Genomic DNA, 25,535 nt, shown 5'->3' on the forward strand with positions numbered 1-25,535 from the left:
AGTCAGCCTGTTATTCCATAAATGTTGACTGACCATTGACAAGAGCACCTGCAGTGGTCTGGTTCACAAAACAAGGTAAGTCAAATTATGGCTTACCAGGACCACATAAATGTGTGGGCTCTCAGAGAGGAGTCATCCGAACCTGGGCTCATGGTTAAGCTCTTTCCTCCCTAACCATGACCGATTGCCAAAAAAAACCTTGAAATTTGAAGGGGGATTTGGAATTTGTAAATAGCAGGTGAGGAAAGGGTCCAGAGCCCTTTGTTGCTTCTCTGCTCTCAAGTTCCCTGTCGTGGTTCTAATATATATGTAACTTGTAAAGAGCCTTCTAGTTGAGCCTGTCTCTGCCTCCCATTGCCTCATGGTCCATACAGATGGTTAGTGACCACTGCCAAGTATTTGATCCCTATAGTTTTGGAGATGGTGGGTATGATTACACGATGAGATATTTCAGTGATAAGAAATGGAAGATGCAAATAAAAAGAGCATAGAAACCCCTTAAGAGGAAAAAAGCAAACTCCAATAAAAGGTTAGGATGCCTTTTCCATCTTCTGTGGGATTCCCCCTCCCCCCCAATTTGTTGTTCCCGTTATCTGTTCTGTGCAAAAATCTGGTTACATGAGCATCATCTCCAATTGCTACACTGAGATTGGAATGCTGGTCGGAGAGGAATCAACACTGCAGCACCTGGCATGCCCCAGATAATGTGAACAAAGAGAAATGGATGTAACTGTCTCGCATATTGCAATGGAATCTTTGGCTCAAATAATGGAATGGGAGCTCTTATTTTGCATTCTATATACTCTCCTCAAAAAGAATTTGTGAAATCAGAACAAAATTTGAAATAAAAGACTTTACTGTTATATTTTCTTTTACCACATTGCTTTTTGAAATGTTTGAAACATAACTCAAGAATCTCTAAGACAATTAACCAGCCAATACAACCAGATTAAATTAACTAAAATCCCAGCACCTGTACTTGCTTGGGCTAGGGATCAACCCAAAACATGTAAACAATGCTACACATTTTTGTAATTGTTTTAATTATGATGTTTTAACTATGATGGTTGCTCTAGGATCCTTTGAGAGGAAACTTAGAATAAAAAATAAAAGTAGTAGTAGCAGTAAGAATAGGCTCACAGGCTCCTCATGTTCTTGTGGGACACTGCAGCAAGACCATACAAGGGGCCCTGGGGAAGTGCAGGCTCCTCACCCCACCAAACAAAGCCAGGTGTGTGGACCACACAGATCAGTCCAGTGTGACCTGGCAGGGGTGATGCACGGGACACATCTGTTCTTTGGAAGAATTGGTCCCTTACATCTGACTTGTCAATCAGCAAAGCCAGGATGTACACAAACATTATGAACAGCATGAACTTTGTAAGCCTCAAAAGTGATGGCACACTGAGTTCAATGGGAGTTACTGCTAAGAAAGAACCCAACAGTAGTACAGTTTTCCAGCCCAGTCTTAAGGCATAGTTATTTATACAAAAGTAAGTCTTACTGGGTTCAATGGGACTATTTAGGAAATTTAGGTTTTTTACTCTTGTTTTATTAGATCTGTATTGTATAGCTTGTTTAAGGCTGCAATCCTTTGCACGCTTTAATTTATATCCTGAAGTCACAACACATAAAAAATCAAGCAGTACAATACATACTATGACTAGTTCAATAAAATTCATTTCAGTAACCATTGTTATCAAATAGGAAATTGGGCTTCCTTTTGTCCATTGGCTTTTAATGTGGCGTGACCTTCCTATGTAGGACATACTGAAAACAAAAAACCTGAAAAAGTTTACTTATGGCATCACCTTACTCCATGTGGCCACACAACCACTTTGATCTGTGGAACTGGTAGGTGCCACCTAATACTCATTCCACGCTTGTAAGAAATTGTTTTTAGTATAGCAACACCTACACTTTGGAACTCCCTACCTATTGGCATCAGGCAGGTGCCTTTGCTGTACTGTACTTTTTTTCAGGACCTATCAAAAACTTTTTTAAGGCAAGCCTATCCAGACATGTAGATGTGTATCTGTTCATCTCTTTTAAATTTTAATTACTTGCTTTTAGCTGTTTTATTTTGGTATTTCTTATTTTTATAAACTACTTAAGAGGTTTTGTTATAATCAAGCAGTATATAAATTCTGTTAACTAAAATAAAGCCCTCCTACACTCTCCTGCAGATCCTTTTAATTTGCAATTGTGCTAGTTACAGAGCGAACACCTTTGGCATTTCCTTGGTAGTATTCACACCCAAGAGAACTACTATGGAATAGGTAATACGTGGCAGGACAGCTGCAATGGTATCCACAATCAGCCGGAAGCCCCCTTAAATGCAGTAAGAATTACTTCCGAGTAGACATGGTTAAGATTGCACTGAACATCTCATTTACCTCAATAGAACCTACTTCTGCGTAAATATATAGAGAATTGGTCCGCTTGAGTGTTTTAAAGTCTTGGATGCGTCGGCTAAATACTGCAATTTATAAACACTATGGGCAATTAATACACCGTCCGATCCTAAGCAAAATTTGGGGTTCAATCACCACAGTAGGCACAGTAATTACATGGGGCCGAACCGTTGCAGGCGTTTAGGATTGCAGTTCAGGCACGCTACCCCGGGACTACGCTTTATAGAACGAGGTAGGCTTACTTCCCAGTAACTGCGCATAGAATTGCGCCCGTCCTCAGACGCTACAGCCTGGCGCCTTCCCTGTCAACGCGTTCTCCATCCCGTCGTGTTTAATTTTCCTCCCCACAACCCTTTTTCGTGTTTCTGATTCAGAGCACTCCCACTGGACTAAAGAAAACATGAGGGCCTACTCAGGCAGCGCAACCCGGGAGTCGTATCCGCGGCAAGCTTGAAATGCCAGCTCCGCACAGGAGACGGCAGACCGCAGCAGAACAGAACGCTCGCTCAGCGACCAGCGTCGCTACGCAGGAGGAAGAACAAGATGGCGGTAGAAGAAATGCTCTCTTTCAACCCGCCGGCGCGCGAGAGGTTAGTCCACGCCCCCTCTTTCGGCGCTGATTGGAGGAGATGCGAAGCTACCACGTGGTTCGGCGCCCTGCCTTTCTCCTTCGCGCCGCCCCTCCCCCGCCGCGCTGCAGTTAGAGACTGACGAAGTTGCCGCCGCCGCTTCTGCGCGGGAATCAAGCGCTCGAGTCGCTAACCGGCCGGCCGACCGACCGCTTTCTGTGGGGGCTGTCGCTACCGTTCGTCGTCGACGGGCTCAGCCCGGTCGGTAAGTAGGACCTCGGGCGGAAGAAGGGCGCGCCAAGTGTGGGCTACTTCCCAGGCGAGGTTTCCTGAGTGGGAGTGACGTGCGGGAGGGGGCGCAGGTGCGGGAGGGCGCCATTTCTGTGAGCCCTGGAGAAGCGCCTCTCCGCTCTGCCCTCTCCTTTCTCTCGCGCGGCCCATTGTGTGGAGGAAACAAAATGGCGGCGGCTGGGCCGGGAGGACGTCGGAGGGGCGGGGGGTGGTAATGGCGCGCGGGCGGTGGTAATGGCGCGCGGGCGGCTCAACGGAAAGGAAGCTGCCGGTCGCAAGGAGGCAGGGAGCGCGCTTGTGCCGCTGGCCTTGCCATGCACGGCCTTTGTCCCCACTGTCGCTGCCTCTGCTACTCCCGGTATCCGTAGCCTCTTTACGGCCCCTTTTTCCCTGATTTTGCTCTCGAGTTCTCCTTGAAGGGACGGCGATGTTTGTCTTGGCTGTATGTGACGCCTTCCCAGCGGCGGCCTCCGACCTTCGATCGGCCTACTGGGTTCGAGGTTTTCTTTGTGGGCCCCGCCCTCCCCAGCACCCCTTCCTGTGCTGTTTGGTTGTCCCTCCGAATCTAGCGCTATTCTCTCTCCCCCACCTGGTTCCCTCCAGCCCTCTGAAACTTTTTGGATGGCCTTTGCGTGCCCTCCTTTAGAGTGCTAACCTTCTCCACGCCGGAACGTGGGCCGCATGCTCCCTGCACGTGGTTAAAAATGCGTCAAGGGTTGGTTCCTTATTCCCTTGACGGAAGGTCCGCGACCGTGTTGGGTTTGTGCATGTGGGCCGCTACAGATTTGAAATACCTGTTCCGTCTTATGGAAGATGGAGATTCTACCAACCGAGCCCCGAAGGGGGGAGAGGTAGTCACGTTGTGATGAGAACATGTAATGAAGCTGAAGCTTCCTTGTCCATGAGCAAAGGCAGCTCTTTTCTGAGTCCAGGACTTCTGGATAATTGCTTTTATTGTGTTTGTCAGTTATTAGCCAAAATGACCTGTGGTATTTCATCGTTTTGAGTCTTGGGTGGCCAACACTAATTAAGTTGCTTAGGAATTCTGATTTCAAAGTAGCAGGCTAAGCATGAGTCCATTGGAGGAAATTAGTTTTCCTTTGTTATTTTTTAACATGGTTGCATCTGTTAAATTAAACTGTTACTGGTTTGGTTCAGTAGTCCCAGTAAACTATATAATGTGAAATATTCAACAAGAAATAAACCTTAAAAAGGGTTGCAGCATCTTTTTCAGGTTGATGTGTAGAACTGAGTTTTACTAATCTGCTTCACAATCTTAGCCAAAGCAGGCATGTAAATTGTACAAAAAATAGCCTTAAATGTCAACCTTACATAATAAATTCTATTCTTACCGTATAAAAAGTTGTGCTGTGCCAGCTGTCTGCCAGCGTTTGTCTAGTCGGATATTGTGAGCTGAGCTTCTGTCCCAGACATGCTTCTTGTCCTAATAGCTCCAGGACAGCAACATATTAAGAATATTATCTCAGGCTGTGGAAATGTAGCATTCTATTGTCGTTGTTTACCACCACCACCACCCTCCGAAATGCAACATCTCTAGCAAGTAGAGCACCTTTGGTTTAATATTTTTTAATATAACAAAGTTTGGGCAGAGTGGCAGTTCTGCTAAATGGCTTTAATTAAGAATTGAGAGAAAATGACATCTTCACAAAGACTAGCATTTATCCTGCTATACTCCAAGGACCACAGAACACCATGTGAAAGTCTTCTGTCAGGCCTCAGCTTAATTACTCACAAATTACCAACTTTCAGTCATTCCTGTGACCAGCAAGCTCTATTTTGAATTTTTTTGTATTTTCACTGTGCCAGTTGTGCACTTCTCAAAGTTCTTGCTGCAATAAACCCGTTTGTTCACAGTGCATCCCACAACACGCTGGCTTCATTTGCATATCACAGTAAACCAGAGTTGGGGGATCAGTGGCCCTCCAAATGTTACTACACCACGGCTCTCATCCTTGACCATTGGCCATGCTGAGCTGATGGGAATTTGAGTCCAGCAACATCTGAAGGACTGCATGTTCCCCACCCTTACAGTAAACGATAGTTAATGGTTTCCCATAAATGCAGAGATCACTCCTGCTTAGCACTTTACCTAGTAGGAGCAACACATCACAATCTCTGGCTTTGTGTTTCACTCAAACCATGATCAGAAAGGCTTGGCTTCACATTGTGGTTGGATTGGAATGAAACAAACCATAATCCATAATATTAACCAGAGGCCATGGTTTGTTGCTCGCACTTGGAAGTCCTTTGTCTGTTTGCGATAAACCATTGTGCCCTGAAAGGAACGCCAGGACATAAATTCAGTATATAAATGATAATGGTTTATCATGATGTGCAAAGGCAGCCATTGTAGTAGATTAACATAAAATATAATGGAAAGTGCCCCACTATAATGTAAGTGTGTTGTTACCACATTGTGGCAGATCTACCAGTTTGTATTCTAATATTAATATTTTCATTTTCATCAGAGTACTGAAAACAGTCGTACGAGCACAAATTGGAAGAAGCAGATATTTCTTGAAAAATTCAGCCAAGGTTCCAAAGCAAAAATGGTAAGAATCTGGCATTCAGAAGTGAAAGCCAGTAGCATACACTGGTGGTTAATTATCTTGTGTCTTTATTTTCAGCGACCAATGCGTATTTTTGTGAATGATGACCGCCATGTCATGGCCAAACACTCTGCAGTTTATCCAACTCAGGAAGAGCTGACAGCAGTTCAGAACATGGTCTCTCATACTGAACGTGCTCTCAAAGCTGTGTCTGACTGGATTAATGAACAAGAGAAAGGTAGCAATGAGCAGCCAGAACCTGAGACTATGGAGACAGTAGCTGAAGAAGAAAACAAAGAAGGAAGGCAAGTAGCATTGCTGGTCATCTGAGCATTATTCAGGTGCTGAATACTTAAGTAGAGACCAGAGGTCATCATTGCAAGCTACCACATCTGCCTCTAAAGGCAAATTTCCAGTTGCTGCAGTAGGGGAGATACTAAGCCTGTCTTTGTTCCTGTCTGCATTATCAGTTGTTTCATTTACCATAGGGGGCGGGGGAACTTTTGGCCCTCCATATGTTGCTGGATTACAGCTCCCATTACTCCTAGTTATCGGCAATGCTTACTAGGTCTGTTGGGGTTGGAATCCAACATCATCTGGAGGATCACAGGTTCTCCATCCTTGATTTAACAGAATCAAACAGTCGCAAACATTCTACAACGTGGGGCTGCCTTTGAAGATGGTTCGGAAACTGCAGCTTGTGCAAAATGCAGCGGCCAGATTGGTAACAGGGACCAGACGGTCCGAACATATAAAACCAATTCTGGCCCGCTTGCATTGGCTGCCTGTATGCTTCCGAGCTCGATTCAAGGTACTGGTTTTGACCTATAAAGCCTTACATGGCTTGGGACCACAATACCTGATGGAACGCCTCTCCCAATACAAGCCCACCCGTACACTACGTTCAAGATCAAAGGCCCTATTCCGAGGGAAGCTGGGAGAGTGGCAACAAGGGAGAGGGCCTTCTCAGTGGTGGCCCCCTAATTACTGAACGTTCTGTGTGACGAGGTGCGCCTGGCGCCAACACTGTTATCTTTTCGGCGCCAGGGCAAGACTTCCCTCTTCTCCCAGGCATTTTAGCATGTGTTTTGATTGTTTTAAATGTTTAAATTGTGTTTTAAATTGTTTTTAAAAGATGTGTTTTAAATTTGTATATGTGTTTTTAGTGTTTTTAGGTACTGTAAACCGCCCAGAGAGCTTCGGCTATGGGGCGGTATACAAATACAATCAATCAGTCAATCAGTACAACATCAGCTCAACTAATGGCTGCCACAGGATTTCCTGCTAACACAAAATCCTTTACAAAATCCCTATACATGCCTACTCAGAAATAGGTTCTATTGAGCTCAGTTGGGCTTACTCAGAGTTAAATGAGTATAAGATTGCAGTCTTAAGTGCAGTAGGTAGGTGTAAGTGGTATTCCCCCCCCCCTTTCTTGGATAATTGTGTGGAAGACGACTTGAAACTAATAGAAGTCATACATTTTAGAAGGTTTCCTTATAGATACAGTATAGGATGACTTCTGTCACTTAGAATGCGTTGTCAGGGAGAAAATATTGTATACAACGCTTCTCTTCAACATACGCATTTCTTGAGGACTATGTCATTAAAGCATGAGTTTATGCCTGAGGGAAGTGATGTGGGTTTTTAGAAAATGTTTGAATTGATTTCCCCCCCCCCCCCAATGCCTTAAGTAGGTTGGGATCTCATTTTTATTTTTAGTAAATAAAACTACTAAGTCTACTGTGCTAATTTTACTTGATGTATAAATATCAAATGTTTTTCCAATAGCCAAAAATACTTAAAATGAAATTTGTCATGAGGGGAACAATTGAATAAAACATGCTTTAATGAAATGCGATATACAGGGTTTAAATTTTAAGAGAAAATGAATGAAAATTAATACACTAATTTTTGCACACTAAAATGTATGCATTTATATAATGTACGCACATTTGCTTATTGGAGTTAGTTATCTGAAAAAAAGTTTAGGTAAGTATCCCTAGTTAAGTCATTCCACACCTGCAGCAATTTAGTTGTTTCAGTTAGTTATACACTAAAGGATGAACTGAGCAGTTTCAAAGACATAATTATAACATCTATATAGTGTATTGCTTATTAAAAATGGGTTGTATTCAACTAAATCACTGTGTGCAGAAACTTCTCCTCCCCCTAAGCACCCCCTAGATTTGATCTGGGGGAGGAGAGGGAGGGAAATTTAGTTTAATACAATCCAACTAAATAATAGTGCTAGTGCAATGAGACTTTCTCCACTTCCTACCATGCTGTCCTCAAATCTCCAGAGGGGTGGGGAAACCCTTAGAACAGATTTAGATGTGCGCGTGGACGGAGGAGAACATTCCATTGCAAAAGGAAAAATCCTCGCGCTAACAGTGTTCACTTTAGTGCTACATTGAATACAACCCTATATATATATTTATTTAAATGGAAAACAGTAGAAATGTTTCTGGAATTTCCCCCCATACATTGCAACCTCAGTGCTATGCTGAGAAGAGCAGGGAGAGAGGCATTGTAGGAACTGGTGTAGCATTGTGGCAGAGATACTGGATTATGAATCAGGAAGTTGCTGGGTCAAATCTCGCTTTTACCATGAACTCACTAGGTAGCTTTCTTCTCAGTCATGACATCTCAGCTCCTCCATATGCAATATGGGGGATAACACTAATTTACCTTATAGGGTCATCATAAGAATAATTCGATAATGCATGAGAAGTGCTTTGAACACAGAAGATGTATAGGAATTTTTAAATGTTAAGAAACGTCTGTAGTTTTTTCTCTGGACTAACGATGTAACATTTTTGAATATGTTGAAGTCATGCTGGGGAGGGACACAAACTTTGGGGGGAAATTGAAATATATGTAATGTGTACTTATCAAACTAAATATTACTAATTTAACAACATAAAAACATAATATTACCATAACATCAAATGTAGCGCCTATCAAATATTCTCTGTGTTTGAGATGGGGCAGCACCCAAAGGTGGCGAAGCATAGCTTTTGGCCAGTTGGAGAAAAATTTAAAGTTTCAACTTACCAGCATTGTAGAAAATGATCACCTTTGCCTGGCAATGTTATGTAGACCTCTGTTCTTGTGCAAATGGAAGGAATCTTCTGTTTTTTTAATTCCAAACTGTACTAAACACATCACAGTGTCAGATTCATTGCAAACTTGGATATTTAGTTAAACATTCTCCATTAAACATGTATCATCATCACTACAGAAGCTGCAACTCATTTTAACTGTTCACTTAAAGGGCAGGTAACATCCAGTGGTCCAGAGTCCAGAATACTGGTGCTCTCCACTTTATCCATTAGGCAGACTAACGAAAACCTTAATTCAGAGCTGGACCTGGCATCTCCCACTCACTCTCTCAAGCCAGTCTTTCTCCTTTCCCCTAGCTATACTTGGGTCTTCTCTTGGTCTATATACTCCCCTAGCTATACTCTTGGTCTTCTCTTCCCTGTAGGCCAGATAGCCCTAAGTAGTTTTAAAAGATTTATATCCATGGCCTCACAAACACATGAAGGCTTGGTAGTTAACCAAAATTTATGATTGCTACTGACCCTTCCCTCCCTGAGAGAGAGAGAATGAGGTTTTCCCTATGGCATCTTGCTGAGCTTTTGAGTGCCCCCGAAGCCCAGTGCAACTCTTCACTTGCACTTCAAACTGGAGAATGTGGGATTGTTCCTTCTAATGATAACCCTTGAAAATGCTCAGAAAGTAGCTAGGTGTCATTTTCTAGACTTTGTGCCAAATTGCAGAAAGACTTTGGAAGCAATGAGATGCCTCACTGCTTTCTGAGCTTTTATAAGGCTTAGTATTTAATGGCAAGCAAATGCCCTCCAAGCTTGGAGCTGCAGGAAGAGGCTTACCATGTGTGTTCTATTTGTATTTTTTCCCTTGACATTAAAATTTTACTAATATACTGTTTTGCCATTGGGTAGGTAGATGTTGGTTCGTTAGGGATTGGAAAACTTGCATGTGTAGAATGATAAACGGAGAAACAGTGGGCTGGTAGAGATGTAATATCAGTTTATTTATTGTGATATTTTGTATTTCTGTACTTTTAATCTTTTGTACACCGCCCAGAGAGCTATTCGCTATGGGCGGTTTAAAAATGAAATAAAATAAATAAATAAATAATACCAGACCATGGTGTTGTGCTACATGAAGTAATTTGTAAAGATACTTAGATTCCTCTGTGTAGTGCCAAGCAGTTTGATGTCAAATCTGAACCAGCCCAGTGTTCTCCTTGTATGCTGAAAGTATGATCAAAACAAAAGCTGAACAGCACAAAAAAGAGTAGTTTGTCCTTCAGTTTCTGTAGCATTTCTGTTAATCTTTTCATAGTGAGCAGAAGACTACAGAGCATTTAACTAGGACACTTCGTGGAGTGATGCGTGTTGGTCTTGTAGCAAAGGGCCTCTTGCTCAAGGGAGACTTGGATCTTGAGTTGGTTTTGTTGTGCAAGGAGAAGCCTACTATTGGTCTTCTGGAAAAAGTAGCAGACAATCTTGGCACCCAACTTGCTGTGAGTATGGAAATAAGCAATTCTTGTCAAGCTTATAGTTGCTACAGTTTATCTTGCATATTTTTTACTTGTTCATGCAACAAATGCACTGTGACTATTGATTTGTGGGGTTTGCATGCCAGAATGCACAGAATTTATGCCAACATAATTGGACTAATTCACATCTGAGCTGGTTTTGCATCCTCCTGTAATACAGCTGCCACCAGCTTGCTTAGAACACTTAATAGCATGCATTTTGCTATCATATACTATCAAGTATTAAGCTGTCATGATCAAAGCATTCTAGATGTGAGATAATTGGCAGCAGAACAGTTTTGTAATAATTAGATCTATCAAGTACTTTGCCTACCAATGGCCAGTTTTCTGCATCCACCTGCTGGTGGGTCTCCTGGTAACTAACCCTGTAGGTCTGTTCCTTCAGTACTTCAAGATCATTACAGGTTAAACCGGAGAACTTTGCACATTATTGGGTAGCTGGTCTTCATGTGCTACCATTGGCTTATTGAGCCCATAGTATCATTTCATTATCAGTTTCATATTTGAATGGGCTAGATAAACTCACTGCTCAAACTAGGAAACCTGGTTGTTCCTTTATATAGTTAAAATTATTGTAGGGTGATACCTATTGGGCGAAACCTTTTAGATCTCTCCTAGGATTACTTTATTATTCAAATCAGCCATGACCAACTGATATCCTGGCTGGATGCATCAGTATTTGCCCCAGTTTTCTACAACACTCCACTACCTGAGAGTAGTGCTGCCTCTTCCCCAGGTAACTGCTGCTCTTGTGATTTGCCTCCAAGTGCTAAATGAGGAAAGTGCCCTAGTGCTGAAAGGTTTTTTTTGCCTGAGGTGCCTTTCCAGCCAATGTGCGAGTTGGCAGTGAAGGGCAGTGATGGGTGGAGGATTCCATCCCTTTGCCAACTTGCCCAGAGATAATTGGGCCTTGTTGAGGAAGTTGGCCATCCCTGAAGTAAATCATCTTGCTCTTGGCTACCTCAGCTATGCCAAAATCAGTCGTAGTTGCCTCAAAGCTCTAACTTGGATGTTGGCACTTGGGAAAGAATCAGGGAAAACTCTAAGGCATTTCTTTGTGTTTCAGGCTATTACTGAAGATAAATATGAAATTATTCAATCTATCAGCGATGCTGCAATTATAATTAAGAATACAAAAGAACCTCCACTGACACTTACCATCCACTTGACATCCCCTGTTGTCAGAGAAGAAATGGAAAAAATGTTAGCTGGAGGTATGGAGGACTGAAAACTGCTAGCAGCCACAGAATGAGTTTCCAGACTCACTTCACTGTATACTGTGGTGTTCAAGATTTGATTAGGCAGAGCAATTTCATGCAAGTCAACTTTGTGCCATAATGCTGCACAGTGTCATGGTTATGCACAACTGGATTATAGGCTTCTAGAACCTGAGTAATACCTTCCAAATTAAATAACTTATAAAAAATGTTTGGTCCTTTTTGTAATGGCCTTGTACAAGTGCATTCGTTCACTTGTGTGTTCATCAGACTGTAATTATTGTTACAGACGTTGATAAGTGTAGACTAAAACTCTTAAAATGAAGTCTTAGTTTAAATGACTTCTGCATGTTTATGCAATTGGATATGTTACATAAAAGCAGTTTGTGTTGCAGCAAAAATGATGGTTGGCTTTTTGTATTTTTTATTTTCTTTTGGGGTTTCAGCCTGTTCAGCTGAATTCTAGAATGTAATGCAGAGTTTTGGATAAAGGTATTGCATCTTCCATCTTATTTATATGTGTATGGGTCTGATTCATAAGCATGTATGTAACTATAACTCAACCTGATTATTTGCAGATGAGTTCAAAGGAGGCAGTCTGCAGAAAGTATTTGAGGTGATATCAGATACTACAAAAGATCTGTCCGGTGTTGTGTGGTGGCTGTCCTCATACATATGCATCACTTGATACAGTGATGAAATTGTATGTGTGAATTCACCGTTAATATTAGAAACAATCATCACACTTGCATAAATCTAGAACGATTTTTTTCAGTAGCCAGGTAAACACAATGCTTAAAAGGTCTTGCATTTCAAATGATTGAACTAGCCTTATCTAAAACCCTGGCTTTTTCCTATCTTCAGTTTTGCTGCAGCACAGACTTGATAGTGATTTTGTTCTCTACTGATTGTTTTATGGTTCTGATATCTGACCACATCTACCAAGCCTTCTAGTTTGTCGATTTTAGGGACGCTGGACCTTTGACCAACAGGACGCACTCTGTCATGGGCTGGGGCCAGGGCAGTCGAGCCTTGTGGGCGGAGGGGTTCCCTTCTAGAAAAGCTTTTAGTTACGTACTTAATTGTATATAGAGTGGGGATCTAATTTTAACCTTCCATTCTGTTGGTTAGTATAGTTCTGTAGTTTTTTGTAGCCTGGTTAAAATAGTTTAGGATTTCTGTTCTTCTTCCCTTTAGGGTTTCTTTCCCTTTGTAAGAGTGAGTTAGTGCCTCACATTGTTCTCCTTATGTAGTTGTTAGTTCATAAGGGTGACAAAATAAAGTGTATTGAGGCTATACGTTCAGGTACAGGGCTGTAGATCAGAGTTCTGGGAGCCTCAGCTGCCCTTTAGGAAACTGCCTCATCCCCTCTCCACCCGACAGAACCCCCTTGGTCAAACTGTACCTTGTCTTCTTATTCCACCCACGAATAGAAACGCTATCAGTCAACGACTCACCGGACGTTCTGGACAGGCAGAAATGCCTTGCTGCCTTGGCGTCACTCCGACACGCCAAGTGGTTCCAGGTTTGCATTTTGTTCTTATATTTGTCTTTAAGTAGAAAACATATAAGTTGTAATTGTCTAACTTCATTAAAATGTTTTAAAGCTGGGCTGTAGATGTGCAGAACTTAGCATCTGTTAAATGCACAGTTGCTAAAGAAGCACTTGAATGAATTTAGTTTTTCAAAGAAGAAACGGAGTAGATTCATAGCTGCTGCTTTGTGTTAAGAGTAAGTTTTCATTCACAGTAATTAAATTACAGAAGCAAAGCTGTGGAGATGTATACATAGTTTACCCTTGACAAAGTAGCACTACAAGAAATTTATATTTTGTCTCACTTTGGTTCTGGTATTTATTACTGAACCTCTCTTGCTTATTACTTTATTCTAGGCCAGGGCAAATGGCTTGAAGTCATGTGTCATAGTCATCAGAGTGCTGAGAGATCTGTGTACCCGTGTGCCTACTTGGGCTCCACTTAGAGGATGGGTAACTTTGCAAGTTATTTTGTTTTTAATATGTAAATGTGTGAGATAAAAGCAGGTGTTATACACAGGGGAAGGCAGCTGTCATTTTACAGAGAAAATATGTGAGATTTGGAGAATATTTAAGAAAAGTTTCCATCTTTGTAAGCCTGCCCAGGCTGTTAAATAAGGCTGATTGCAGTCTGTGACAGGTTCTAGTGCAGTGTGGGCTTCTGGGAATGGTGGAAGTCTGGCAGTTGTAAAATACTTGGCAGAATTCTGTCTCGGGACTGTAGCTAGTCTGTCCACATAGCCATAAGTCCATCTTATCATTGTGGAAAAATTGACTTGTCCAATGCTTTAGAATAATGCCTGTGTAATGGTATCTAAATAATTTGAATGGGCAATGAATATATACCATTGTAGAAAGCATCCATTGTCCTGATGGGGATAATAGTTGTGTTTGCACATAATAAATCCAGACATCCTAGGTTATTGTGGTTAACTATGAACAGGCAGTATGCTAGTGCGTGCATGCTGTTTGATCACTCCTGCATAAGTCCTAAGTGTGAGTGAGAAAAATAAACCAGGAAGGTGTTGGCCTGATCTCCCATTATGTCCAAACTAGGGATCATGGTTTGTTTCTTGCTGATAAGGCAGTTACTGCTCACCTTAAACCATGTTTTGTTGTCATGCTGATTGTGGCTTGTTAGGGTGTAAAAGGAAAGGAAGGCCTCCCGGTTTGTTTATCCCACACTTCCAAGAGGAGGAGCGATCAGGCAGCATGTATTAGCACAATGGTTGTTAAACCACAGTAAGTCAAAGTCTGGTTTATTATGTGTATGCAGCCAGTGGATATTTGAGAATGTGGTGAGCTTATTCAATGCTTAATGCAAATTATCATTCTAGCACTTCATGGGAATTACTAGATCTCCTCCCATACACAAACACACAGCAAAGCTTCAGGCAGCATTGTCGGTGCAGGTTAGGAAACCACACATCTTATGGCAAACCCCTGCAACCAAGCTGTTGGGTACACTGCTCTGGATTCAGCTTGAGATGGGAGTGTGGATGCTGGGCAAATAAATTGATTCTCCTGGGTGAAAGTAAGAACTGTTAGGGCATTACATGCCTTTTGTTTTGAACAATTACTGCAGACTTGAGACACTTAGGTGTGTGACTGCACACTTCCATCCAAGTTGCCGGTGAAGTTAGTGAACTGCAATATTTCACCTTGAAGGCTGCAGCAGAGAAGCAGGAACAGTGAATATGAGAGCTTTGAGAATGTTATATGTTAAAACTATAGAGAGCTAGTTATTTCTGCTATTTATGTTGCACTTGCAAAGTTTAAAATTCCATTCACTGACTCCAGTAAAATTTTTTATTCCATTCGCTGACTCCCATTTTTCAGAAAAGGCACTGAGATCAACATCTCAACTTGCTCATTGCATCCATGATAGGCAAGGTTGTACTACATCTCCTAGATCCAAGTTCCAATTTTCTACCATGCGTGTGCCTGTTAATTCGATTGTTTAGTAGGTGAATAAGGCCAGCATATGTACTAAATGTTTATTCTGTTCCTTAACAAATTTCTGAAATGTCTTTTCAGCCTCTAGAATTGCTATGTGAGAAATCAATTGGAACAGCCAATCGACCAATGGGAGCCGGTGAGGCCTTGAGAAGAGTTCTTGAATGCCTTGCATCAGGAATAGTTATGCCAGGTTAGATGGTTCTTGACTCTTGAGAAATGTCATTGGAAATGACTGCTGTAGTCATGGTCTAGTGTTCCCACTATGTTAGACACGACCTTATTTTATGTGTGTGTTTCACAAATGCTCTTAAAATTTTGGACCCATTATTCCAGCTCCCTTAATGGGATGTGATGGAATGTACAGATTGTTTGAAGACTTTGGCAAGCTTGCCATACGTTTGCTGGGCTTATGGTCTGTATTGTAGACTAGATCAGATTACTGCCCATTGGATCAAGAACTTCAGTAGAACTACTTATACTTGAGTTTTAGTTATGCTGAGGGGAATATTTGAGTCTACACAGAGACCCTAGGATAATTCTCTGCATATCTTCCTTGTTTCCTGCCTTCAGATGGTTCTGGTATTTATGATCCTTGTGAAAAAGAAGCCACTGATGCTATTGGGCATCTAGACAGACAACAAAGGGAAGATATCACACAGAGTGCTCAGGTATAGTTTTGATTACAGATGTTACAAAACCGCAATGAGTTCTTAATGATAGCTAGTAAACTCAATGACACTGGCTTTAATATGAAACAGAAAAAAGGGTCCCATTTCAGTAATGCAGGTGTTTTTTTTTGCTGATCTGTCAGAAATGAGGTCAGGTTTTAAAAACTTAACAGTAACTTCCAGAGTGTGTGCTGACTGATCTTCAGAAGTTTCAGCTTGAAATATTGGGACTGTGTTTTGTTGTCATGAATATGGTAAAACCTTGGGAATAGGTCAGGCACCTTAGTAACACACATTCTATCTCTCTAGCATGCGTTAAGGCTTGCTGCTTTTGGCCAGCTTCACAAGGTTTTGGGGATGGATCCATTGCCATCAAAGATGCCTAAGAAACCAAAAAATGAAAACCCAGTTGATTACACTGGTAGGTTTTAGTGTTTTGGAATTTTATTTCTGACAGAAAATCTGGCATTTTTATTAACAATCTAAAATTATCTACAGTCCAGATTCCTCCTAGCACCACATATGCCATCACACCATTGAAACGTCCTATGGAAGAAGATGGAGAGGAAAAGTCACCAAGCAAAAAGAAAAAGAAGATTCAGAAAAAAGGTATTGAGTTGGCAAGAGGTAGGTATACATAGTTTTCCAGGTGCTTGCTATTCCAGATGTTTAGGATTCCTGTTGATGTGTAACTGTTGATGAATGGTAGGAAGCAAAAACAAATGTCAAGTCCTTATACTTTGGCTGTTTTGCTTGATAGCTGTAAACTTAGGACTGTGCACTTAGCAGAACACATGACATTAATGTGGGGTCTTCAGTCAATATGTGACAAAAAACCTTCTTTTGTTCAGAGGAGAAATCGGAACCACCACAAGCTATGAATGCTCTGATGAAGTTGAACCAACTAAAACCTGGACTTCAGTATAAACTCGTGTCTCAGACAGGCCCAGTTCATGCTCCTATATTTACTATGTCTGTGGAAGTTGATGGCATCACATATGAAGCTTCAGGACCTTCAAAAAAAACAGCCAAACTGCATGTAGCAGTAAAGGTAGGAGGTGGCTTTGAATATATGTTTAACTACAGTTTGTAAATTAGTACCTAAATGGTTTTACCTTTAGACATGCGTTGTATTCCTTACAGCTGGAATGGGATCCTTCCTCTGCTAAAACAAAGCAGTGTCATTAATTTCAAACCATGATTAAGGAACATTAAATGTGATGTGGTGTCTACATTAACAAAACATGATTGCCATTAACCAAAAAGCCAAAAGGAAAACCAGATTTGAAGCAGATTTGTAACTATGTTTTGGTGTGGTCTGAATTGACAAATCATATAGCTGTTGAGACCACTTTACCTAGAAGCTGGGTTTGCTAAGCAAGCTCTAAATTATGTTTTGTCCTGTGTTTGGAAGCGCAAGCTACAGTTAGTAAAACCATAGTTTAGTGTGATATCTGAATGGCTGTTCCTAGATATTTAGCATAAGTTGTATTGAAGCTTCAAAATAACTTACTGGGATGAATGTTCCTGTATTTCTTTAGGTGTTACAAGATATGGGATTGCCTACAGGTGTGGAAGGCAGAGAAAGGGGTGATGAATCAGCAGAGGAAACGGATCAGAAACCAGTAGCTATTGCTGCTCCTCCTATAGTGGAAACTATTTGTACACCCAGTGCTGCTTCTCCTTCAGAGCAAACCGAGGTGAACATTGCTTGCACCTCTTTTTGGCTATGGTCATAGCTCTTCTTAGGTCTGTTCAGGCTAGAATCCCTATCACTCCAGATAATGTCAACCTTCTACTCTGTTTTGAAAACTTATATGCCTATTATCTCCCCCTATATCTTCCCACAACCTCCAGTAATTGGTCTTTCTGCCTTCTGCCACTCATTAATTTTCTAGTACATTTTTCATACTATCTGAATGTCTTTTGAAAGCATGCTTGTTTCCCAATACTACACATTCACAAAGTTGGTGCCTTGATCTAGTGGGCAAGGATCACATTAGTTTGCTTCTGTCTTCAGCATCTTGCCCTTGTAAGGGAAGGTTCTGGTGGCCATTCATTGTGAGAAGTTGGGATACTGATTAGATAAAACATTGGTCTTTCATTTTCCTATACTGATTTAGTTTGGACCCCCTCCCATTCTTCACCTGCATTTGTTTAACAAGTTGTGGAAACAACATTCATGTAATGACGCTTTGACTTCATAGAATGTGAAGCAGCAAGGACCAATACTGACAAAACATGGAAAAAACCCAGTTATGGAACTAAATGAGAAACGGCGTGGCTTAAAATATGAGCTGATCTCAGAAACTGGTGGCAGTCATGACAAGCGGTTTGTGATGGAGGTGAGAGGAGCTGGTACACAAAATTGCATTCAGAATTACTAACACACTTACAGCTTGGAAAGGTGCAGCTCTCTCCTTGACACTTTATCTTATCTCAAAGGTTGAGGTTGATGGCCAGAAATTCCAAGGCGCTGGTTCAAACAAAAAAGTGGCAAAGGCTTATGCTGCACTTGCTGCATTAGAAAAGCTTTTTCCAGATGCTCCTCTTCCAATGGAGCAAAAGAAGAAAAGGGTCCCTATGCCAGCACGAGGTGGACCAAAATTTCCTGTGAAGGTAATTTTACACCCCACAACTTGTGCTTTGAGGTAGATCAAGAATACTACAGTAGGGCCCCGCTCATACGGCGGGTTCTGTTCCGGACCCCCGCCATAAAGCGGAAATCGCCGTAAAATGAAACCCATTGACGACAATGGTATGCGTCGTGTGAAAATGACGTCAAAATGGCACGCGACGGGGAAAAAGCCATAAAAATAGAACAAGCGCCTTAATGCGGGGACTTTCCCTAATTGAAAGCCGCTGCATTAGCGAAGCGCTGTAAAGCGAAGCGCCGTAAAGCGGGGCCCTACTGTATTGTAGTTCCCTTGAGTGGTAATACTCTTTAACAAACTATGGCTAACGATTGAGTTGAAAAACATAAAATAGCCTGTGATTAGAGTTTTAGCAGCTGTTTGGTAAATTGGCTCCAATGAATATACAAAGCATCTAGCTTGAGTGTGGGCTTACTAGCAAGAAGCAGAAATAAGTAAGTTAGTTGAATCTTTCCATTGATTGGATTTCTACTCATTTCAACAGCATAATCCAGGCTATGGTATGGGAGGTCCTATGCATACTGAAGTGCCGCCACCTCCAAGCATGCGGGGTCGTGGTAGAGGAGGAAATATCAGAGGCCGTGGTAGGGGTAGAGGTGGATTTGGTGGTGCCAATCATGGAGGATATATGAATGCTGGTGAGTTACTTCATATCTATTCACTACTTTGAAGTGTGAAATCAACTTGCACATGCTACTTGATCTGTTTTATAGCAGCACTTGTGCTGCTCCAGATATTGCTGGACTTCAGCTCTCATCATTCCTTGCTATTAGCCTGAGGTTGATAGACCTTGAGAGTCTTAACATCTGGAGTGGCAAAGTTTCTCCATCTCTGCTTTATAACATATGGTATAAAAGTGGTGTGTGTGTGTTTCCCTTCTACATGTTTGTGACTAAGGTTTACAAGTGAGACTAAGGGGGAGCCTTACGTTTGCTGGACTGTAGTTCTGTGGTGTCCACTTTCTGTGTGCTTGTGTATGTCTGAGAATATGTAAATCCATTGCACAGACATACCAAATGGTTTTGCATTTGTTACTTAGTAACCCGCTTAGGGCCTATGGCCATACTACCCTGAACACGCCCAATCGTCTGATCTCGGAAGCTAAGCAGGGTCAGTCAGGCCTGGTTAGTACTTGGATGGGAGACCTCCTGGGAATACCAGGTGCTGTAGGAAGACAATGGTAAATCACCTCTGAGTACCTCTTACCATGAAAACCCTATGAATATATCTAAAAAGATTCATAGGGTCACCATAAGTTGTTAATAGACTTGAAGGCATATAACAACCACCACCCTCTTAGGAGACTATCTTAATATTAAATAAAACAAAGCAAAATAAAATAAAGTGGTCTACTAAGTCACTCCTTTTTTGTAACATTGCTAAGCAACTAATGTATACTTCATTTTGTTCCAGGAGCTGGATATGGAAGCTATGGCTATGGTGGCAATTCTGCAACAGCAGGCTATAGTAAGTGTTCATGGAAAAAATAAACACAACACCCTGGGGGTAGTAAAGCTCAGTTCTGTGTTGCATAGTGAAATGAGCAAAATCTGATGTTGAAAACAGATCTCACTTTCTTTTAAAATGAGTTTTAAATTTCTCTGCTTTAAGCCAAGTGAAGCAAATCACCATTCTTAAAAGCATTTTCCCTAAAAAAAATAATACACAACTTGGTTTGTTTTGGGTGGGGGGGATGACGGGAGCAGAGAAATAAAAATAAATTTTAAAAATGTGGCACATTTTGCCATCTTTAAAAATTCTAATTTTTTTTCCTCTGCTCTGTCTCCCCCTTTTGTAGGTGACTTTTTCACAGACTGCTACGGCTATCATGATTTTGGGTCTTCCTAGATCATCTAAAAGTATTGCACATAAAACAGCTTTTTACTCCAATTTTCCCGAACTCCAAAACCCAAAGTGTTCGTGCTGTGTCCCTGTGCTTCACTGGGTTTCTCAACAGTGGCTTTTCACCGCAGCTTGTCTGAAACTATTAGCCTACAAACAGTGGCAATTTTTATTGTGACTTGCCTTTGGTCATATTGATGTACACTATGGGGAAGCTACATTTCAAAGAATGTCTTTGTGCATTGTGCACACTAAACCGACTCTGTTCTCCTTATAAGCAAAAGGCTCCCGTTTGCTTTTTATGGAAAGCATCACTTTATTTTTAAGGAACATGAAAGTGTGTTAGTTTCTTGTTTTAATTTACAACAGATTTTGTACAAAACTTAACCTTTTTTGATCCCCAAAAGTGGGTAGATGCCTCTGATAAGGAGAGACATTTTAATAATTCAGAATCTACCACAACTTAATGTTTTAAGCATGCATAATGTTAACTTGTATGTGAAATAGTATGTGCTAATTTTAATAACTGCATTCTTTGTGCTTCTTGTATTGGTATAACTTCCAGGACCTACAGCCTGAGCTAAATTGTTCGGTTGTGTTTTCTCTAAAATTGAATGGTTTTATTAGCTGCAGTGGGCATTTTTGCAACTAATAAAGATAAAAGGCCTAAAGCACTTTGCAAGTAGGTTGAAATTCTTGTAGAGTGTGGCTCTTATCTTTTTTTGCCCCTAAAAGCAGGTTTATGTAATGTCCCAGGAAATGACATGAAACACTGAAAAGGCACAGGTAATAAACTAGTTGTTGAGGTTTTTAATAAACTTATTGTTTGGTCCTCTTTGCTTCAGTAGTTGTTTTAAGTGTGTTTACTTGGTCGCTGTCTTAGCATAGCAGTATCATTGGCACAGTTTACTCAACAGTAACTAAAAGTGGTTGTGGTGGGGAATTAAGATTTTGCCCAATGGAGTTTTGAATATGAATTTCATTGCTAAAGAGAAATTGAGTTTTTTTATATTCCTGAACTGAGTGAAAAGTGCCATTTTAAATGCAATAATGTTGACGTAACAACTATGTGGTGGATGTTCTATGTGTGTGTGTTAAATTGGATTGGGGAGTAAAGACATATTTCAAGAAACCAGGTTTCAATTTTTTGTTTAAAACAAGTGGTGCTCCAGCCAGTATACCCTTTAAAGAGTTCTATACATGTGTGGTGTAGTGGTTAGAATGTTAGATTACGATGTGGGAGACCAGGGTTCGAATCCCCACACAGCCATGAAGCTCACTGGGTGATCTTGGGCCAGTCACTTCCTCTTAGCCTCAGAGGAAGGCAGTGATAATCCACCTCTGAATAATGCTTACCATGAAAACCCTATTAATAGGGTCGCCATAAGTTGGAATTGCCTTGAAGGCATTTTTCATATATGTGTCACCTTACTAGACTGTAGCCATTCAGCTTTGACGATAGGGTGATAACATCTGTGTGAGCATGAAAACTGGTACCTTTGTTACTAAAGCATAATTTTAGATTATGTAAAAAAAAAGTTCAAACCATATGCTGCTCTTAAATTGTGTTTCATCGAGAAGGGTCTCTTGACTGCAGAGGATTGAAGAAAAGTCTTGGTAGGGATGGCCAACGCAAGGCTCCTGTACTCTTGAGTAGAGTTCAGTGGCTAACAGAATGAATAAATGGGCCACTCCATTTTACTTTAAATTGTCATGTTCCACTATACTAGTTGCCTATGCTTTTAAATCCCAGTTTATAGCTGTCTGAAGAGGCATAGCCTACAGTTTACTGGTTGATATAAATATGTTACTTTTGAATCCGGGAGTGAACATAAAGAGAGAAGTCGGATCTTTACAGGTTGAGTAGTTGGACTCAAAATGAATCTACTTACTGGGCAAGCTGTTTTTATATGTACCTGGGTCATATATTGTAAGTTCTTTAAACTCTGTCCCCTGCTTTTGCTTCCAGCTGTGATCATCACTTCCTTTTACACATAAGAAGACTTTTACCTAACCCTAGAACGTGTACAAGCTTCAAGTAGCAGCATACTTATTCACCCTTGATTATATAGTGATTGGAGCTAAACATTGGGAGCCCTGATTTTATTGCAACTTGAGAAATTTCTGGATATGGGGAACTGAAATTGCTTTGTTAGACACTCCCTTCCAGCTCTGTGCAGCCTAGCCTCTAAGATAGCTGGTATAATGAGTTTAATTTGTGTCTATATAATCCCAAATTTGGAAATACTTGGGAGAGAGCATGTGTAGCTCTTCCAGCCAGAGGCATTCAAACCTAAGAGTCACTTGAAGGAAGGGAGGACATCTGGGTTAAACAGGCATCAGTGGGTTCCAGACAGTCTAAGCCTAGTTTCAGGATTTCTACTCTTTGCTTTGCGGGGGGGTGTGCCTCATTGCAAGACATGCTGAACAGTCACCTTTAGGCCCATATCTTCATGAGCATGTAGCAATTTTAAATTACTTGAACGTGTATATCATCTGCAAATATGTTGACTGTTCCATTTTTTAGGTCAGTTCTACAGTAATGGTGGCCATTCTGGCAATGCAGGAGGGGGCGGTGGCTCCTCGGGTTATGGTTCCTACTACCAAGGTGGTGACTACAGCTCTCCTGCCCCTCCTAAACATGCTGGGAAGAAGCAGCAACATGGAGGACAACAAAAGCCTTCTTATGGCTCAGGGTATCAAGGCCAACAACAACAATCGTACAATCAGAACCAGTATAGCAACTATGGGCCACCGCAAGGCAAGCAGAAGGGATACAACCAAGGCAACTATGCTTCATACTCAAATTCCTACAACTCTCCTGGCGGCGGCGGAGGAGGATCAGACTACAACTATGAAAGTAAATTCAGTGAGTTCCTGGTGGGTGGATGGGTGGGTGTTCTGAGAGCCTTTAATAGGCTTTTCACAAAAGCATGTCTCTTTTATGTGGCACACCAGGACTGCCAAAAACCCTATTTTCATTATGTATAAGTCCAGAATGGGCAGAGGAGGGTTGGAAATGCTGAAAGGAAACTTGATAGTTGAGGCACTGTTATCCGCATGTGATTGTGTGTTATTTAATATCATGATTAAGTAAAGTGTAGATGTATTTTAAAGACACTGGTGAGGAGCAAATATCCCAGTAACTCTGGGCATATTTCTAAAGAAACTTGCATTTTAGGAAGGCAGTGAAGTTGAGCTGCAGTGAAACTAAGGCATTCTGTTATCTAATAATCTTGTCAGAAATGTTGGAAAACTTGTGTCTTTATGCCTTTCCATTAGCAAGTCTCTCCACTGCTCCTATGTTGCAAGAGACCATAGAGGAGAGATCTGTGATTAGAACATAAGAGTTCTTTGTATAATAGGTTGTACTGTTTGAAGTAAGCTTTTATGTTTTGATTCTGAATGCCTTCAAGGTAGCCTGATGTGAGACTTTTCTTAGTATGCATTCTTCATTCCAGGTTATGGTGGCGGTGGTGGACGTGGAGGTAGTGGCGCAAACAACTATGGTTCAGGAGGTGCCTCCTACAATGCCGGTTCCCATGGCGGCTATGGGGGAGGAGCTGGAGGAGGAGGGTCATCTTATCAAGGTAAGCAAGGTCAGTATAGAGTGTGACACATGCAAACCTAAAATGTTTGCGTGTTGGTGGAATAAAATCTTGTGCTTCGTAGTCACAAATTTTGGCTTGGCTAAGTAGCCAGCCATTATCTGCGGTTACTGCCAGTGCTCCCCTTCCTTACGTCCTCTGCAACATGTAGTGAACAAAGATGGAAAGGGGTTGCACTCACTTAGCTCTAGGCTTTACAGAAGCAGTGCAGGGAACTCCTGCTTCTGCCTTGCTTCTTCAAAGCCTGGTGCGGCAGTAGACCCTGGCCTTCCCAAGTTCTGTGCATGCCAGAGCACACAGGAGAGAAGCAGGGGAAGAGTTGGTTCATGTACCTGGCAGAGTGAAACGCCCCAGGTTCTTTGCAGTTCGCTAAACGTAGGGGACATGCTACTCATGATGTTCTGGTGCGTCTCTTGTTTACTTGTGCATGTGATAGTTTAGACTATATAAACAAAGTAGTAACTTATACTGGCATTAAAGTGATCCCTCCCCCTTTCTCTCTAGGAGGATATTCTCAGCCAAACTACAATTCCCCAGGTTCAAACCAGAATTATAGTGGACCTCCTAATTCCTACCAAGTCTCGCAAGCTGGCTATGGCAGAAATGACCACAGCATGAACTATCAGTATAGATAAACCAGTTTGGTCTTGATGGGTGTGAAGCTTTGTTACCTTCTAAACTTGCATACCCTTTGAATATTGAGTTTTATTGCATCACAGTAAACATGTAAACCCTGTTTCCATGTTGCAGTGCTCTTTGTGATATCAGTCACTAATGGTTGAGTACCTTGTAATTCCATACTTAGCTGTATTTTGGACATTTAATGGTGTATTTAATGGTTTGTTTGCCATTTCAATTTTTTGTCTAAATAGAATTTGAGTTCAGTATCCTTTCTCTATTTAAATGACATTCAGTATGGCTTTAAATAGATAAGGGATATCTTCTGCTAATGCTTTTGTGAAGTGCGTTTAAACAAGCTTTCTGTATTTTAATGCTTTAGTGTTTTTCAGTTTTATAAGTGAGGATTTTATTTTAAAACTTGTGGGAAAGAGTGGGTTTTGTATGTCTGGGTCATTCAGACAATACATCTGGATTATGCTGAATGTAGACAAATAAACACAAACTCTTCATGTGTCTGTCTGGATTTTTATTCTGCCTAAATGCTATTCGTTTAGCAGTAAAAGGGTAACCTGATTGATACTAACGGTTCCTCAACTTTCAAACAAGCTTTTAGATTGTTAGATCCTAATAATTTGGGGGCACATTGTTTCTTTTTAAAAAAAAAAAAACCTTCATAAAAGCTCAAACATTGCATGGACTGCTGTGATATTAACTTCAATCTAGCACAAGAAAGCAGTGGATGTGTGATTGGAATTGAAGGTTAAGATGAAGTGATGGTAGAAGGATGTAACACTGAAGCAGTAGTGGGGTAAGGATCAAGCAATCTTGGTGCTTTTGTCCAGCTGTTGGAACCTTTTGCTAAGTTTTGAGTCTCCATCCGTGGATTGAGCATTCCATATCTACAATGCTACTCCTGAAAACTATGGTAACCTTCTGGATTCTACCCTGTGCACCTGTTTTAAAGAATGTAGAGTGGGATAGAGTAGTGCAACTTGTT

General features: G+C 41.3%; 1 protein-coding gene and 1 pseudogene across 4 annotated transcripts; both read left to right on the forward strand.

Moving 5' to 3' along the window:
- Window positions 1-3,894: 3,894 nt before the first annotated feature.
- Window positions 3,895-25,049, forward strand: ILF3 (interleukin enhancer binding factor 3). Of its 4 annotated transcripts, XM_061582973.1 has the most exons (20): window positions 3,895-4,125; window positions 5,764-5,847; window positions 5,923-6,153; window positions 10,223-10,399; window positions 11,502-11,649; window positions 13,086-13,177; window positions 13,544-13,639; window positions 15,224-15,335; window positions 15,716-15,813; window positions 16,123-16,234; window positions 16,312-16,422; window positions 16,665-16,864; window positions 17,355-17,513; window positions 18,021-18,158; window positions 18,259-18,432; window positions 18,952-19,105; window positions 19,881-19,934; window positions 22,837-23,178; window positions 23,771-23,899; window positions 24,422-25,049. In XM_061582973.1, exons 1-20 carry the CDS (start codon window positions 3,979-3,981, stop codon window positions 24,550-24,552), a joined length of 2,889 nt encoding a protein of 962 aa, XP_061438957.1. In that variant the 5' UTR covers window positions 3,895-3,978; the 3' UTR covers window positions 24,553-25,049. The 4 variants fall into 4 exon arrangements, with proteins under 4 accessions (XP_061438957.1, XP_061438936.1, XP_061438941.1 ...); XM_061582952.1 differs by lacking the exons at window positions 3,895-4,125; window positions 5,764-5,847; window positions 5,923-6,153 and having other exon boundaries at window positions 10,199-10,399; window positions 16,312-16,440; window positions 23,771-23,908; XM_061582957.1 differs by lacking the exons at window positions 3,895-4,125; window positions 5,764-5,847; window positions 5,923-6,153 and having other exon boundaries at window positions 10,199-10,399; window positions 16,312-16,440.
- Window positions 19,520-19,640, forward strand: LOC133375816 (5S ribosomal RNA; annotated as a pseudogene).
- Window positions 25,050-25,535: the final 486 nt, after the last annotated feature.

This window comes from Rhineura floridana, chromosome 1, assembly GCF_030035675.1.
Source record: "Rhineura floridana isolate rRhiFlo1 chromosome 1, rRhiFlo1.hap2, whole genome shotgun sequence".
NCBI classification, from domain to species: Eukaryota; Metazoa; Chordata; class Lepidosauria; order Squamata; family Rhineuridae; genus Rhineura; species Rhineura floridana.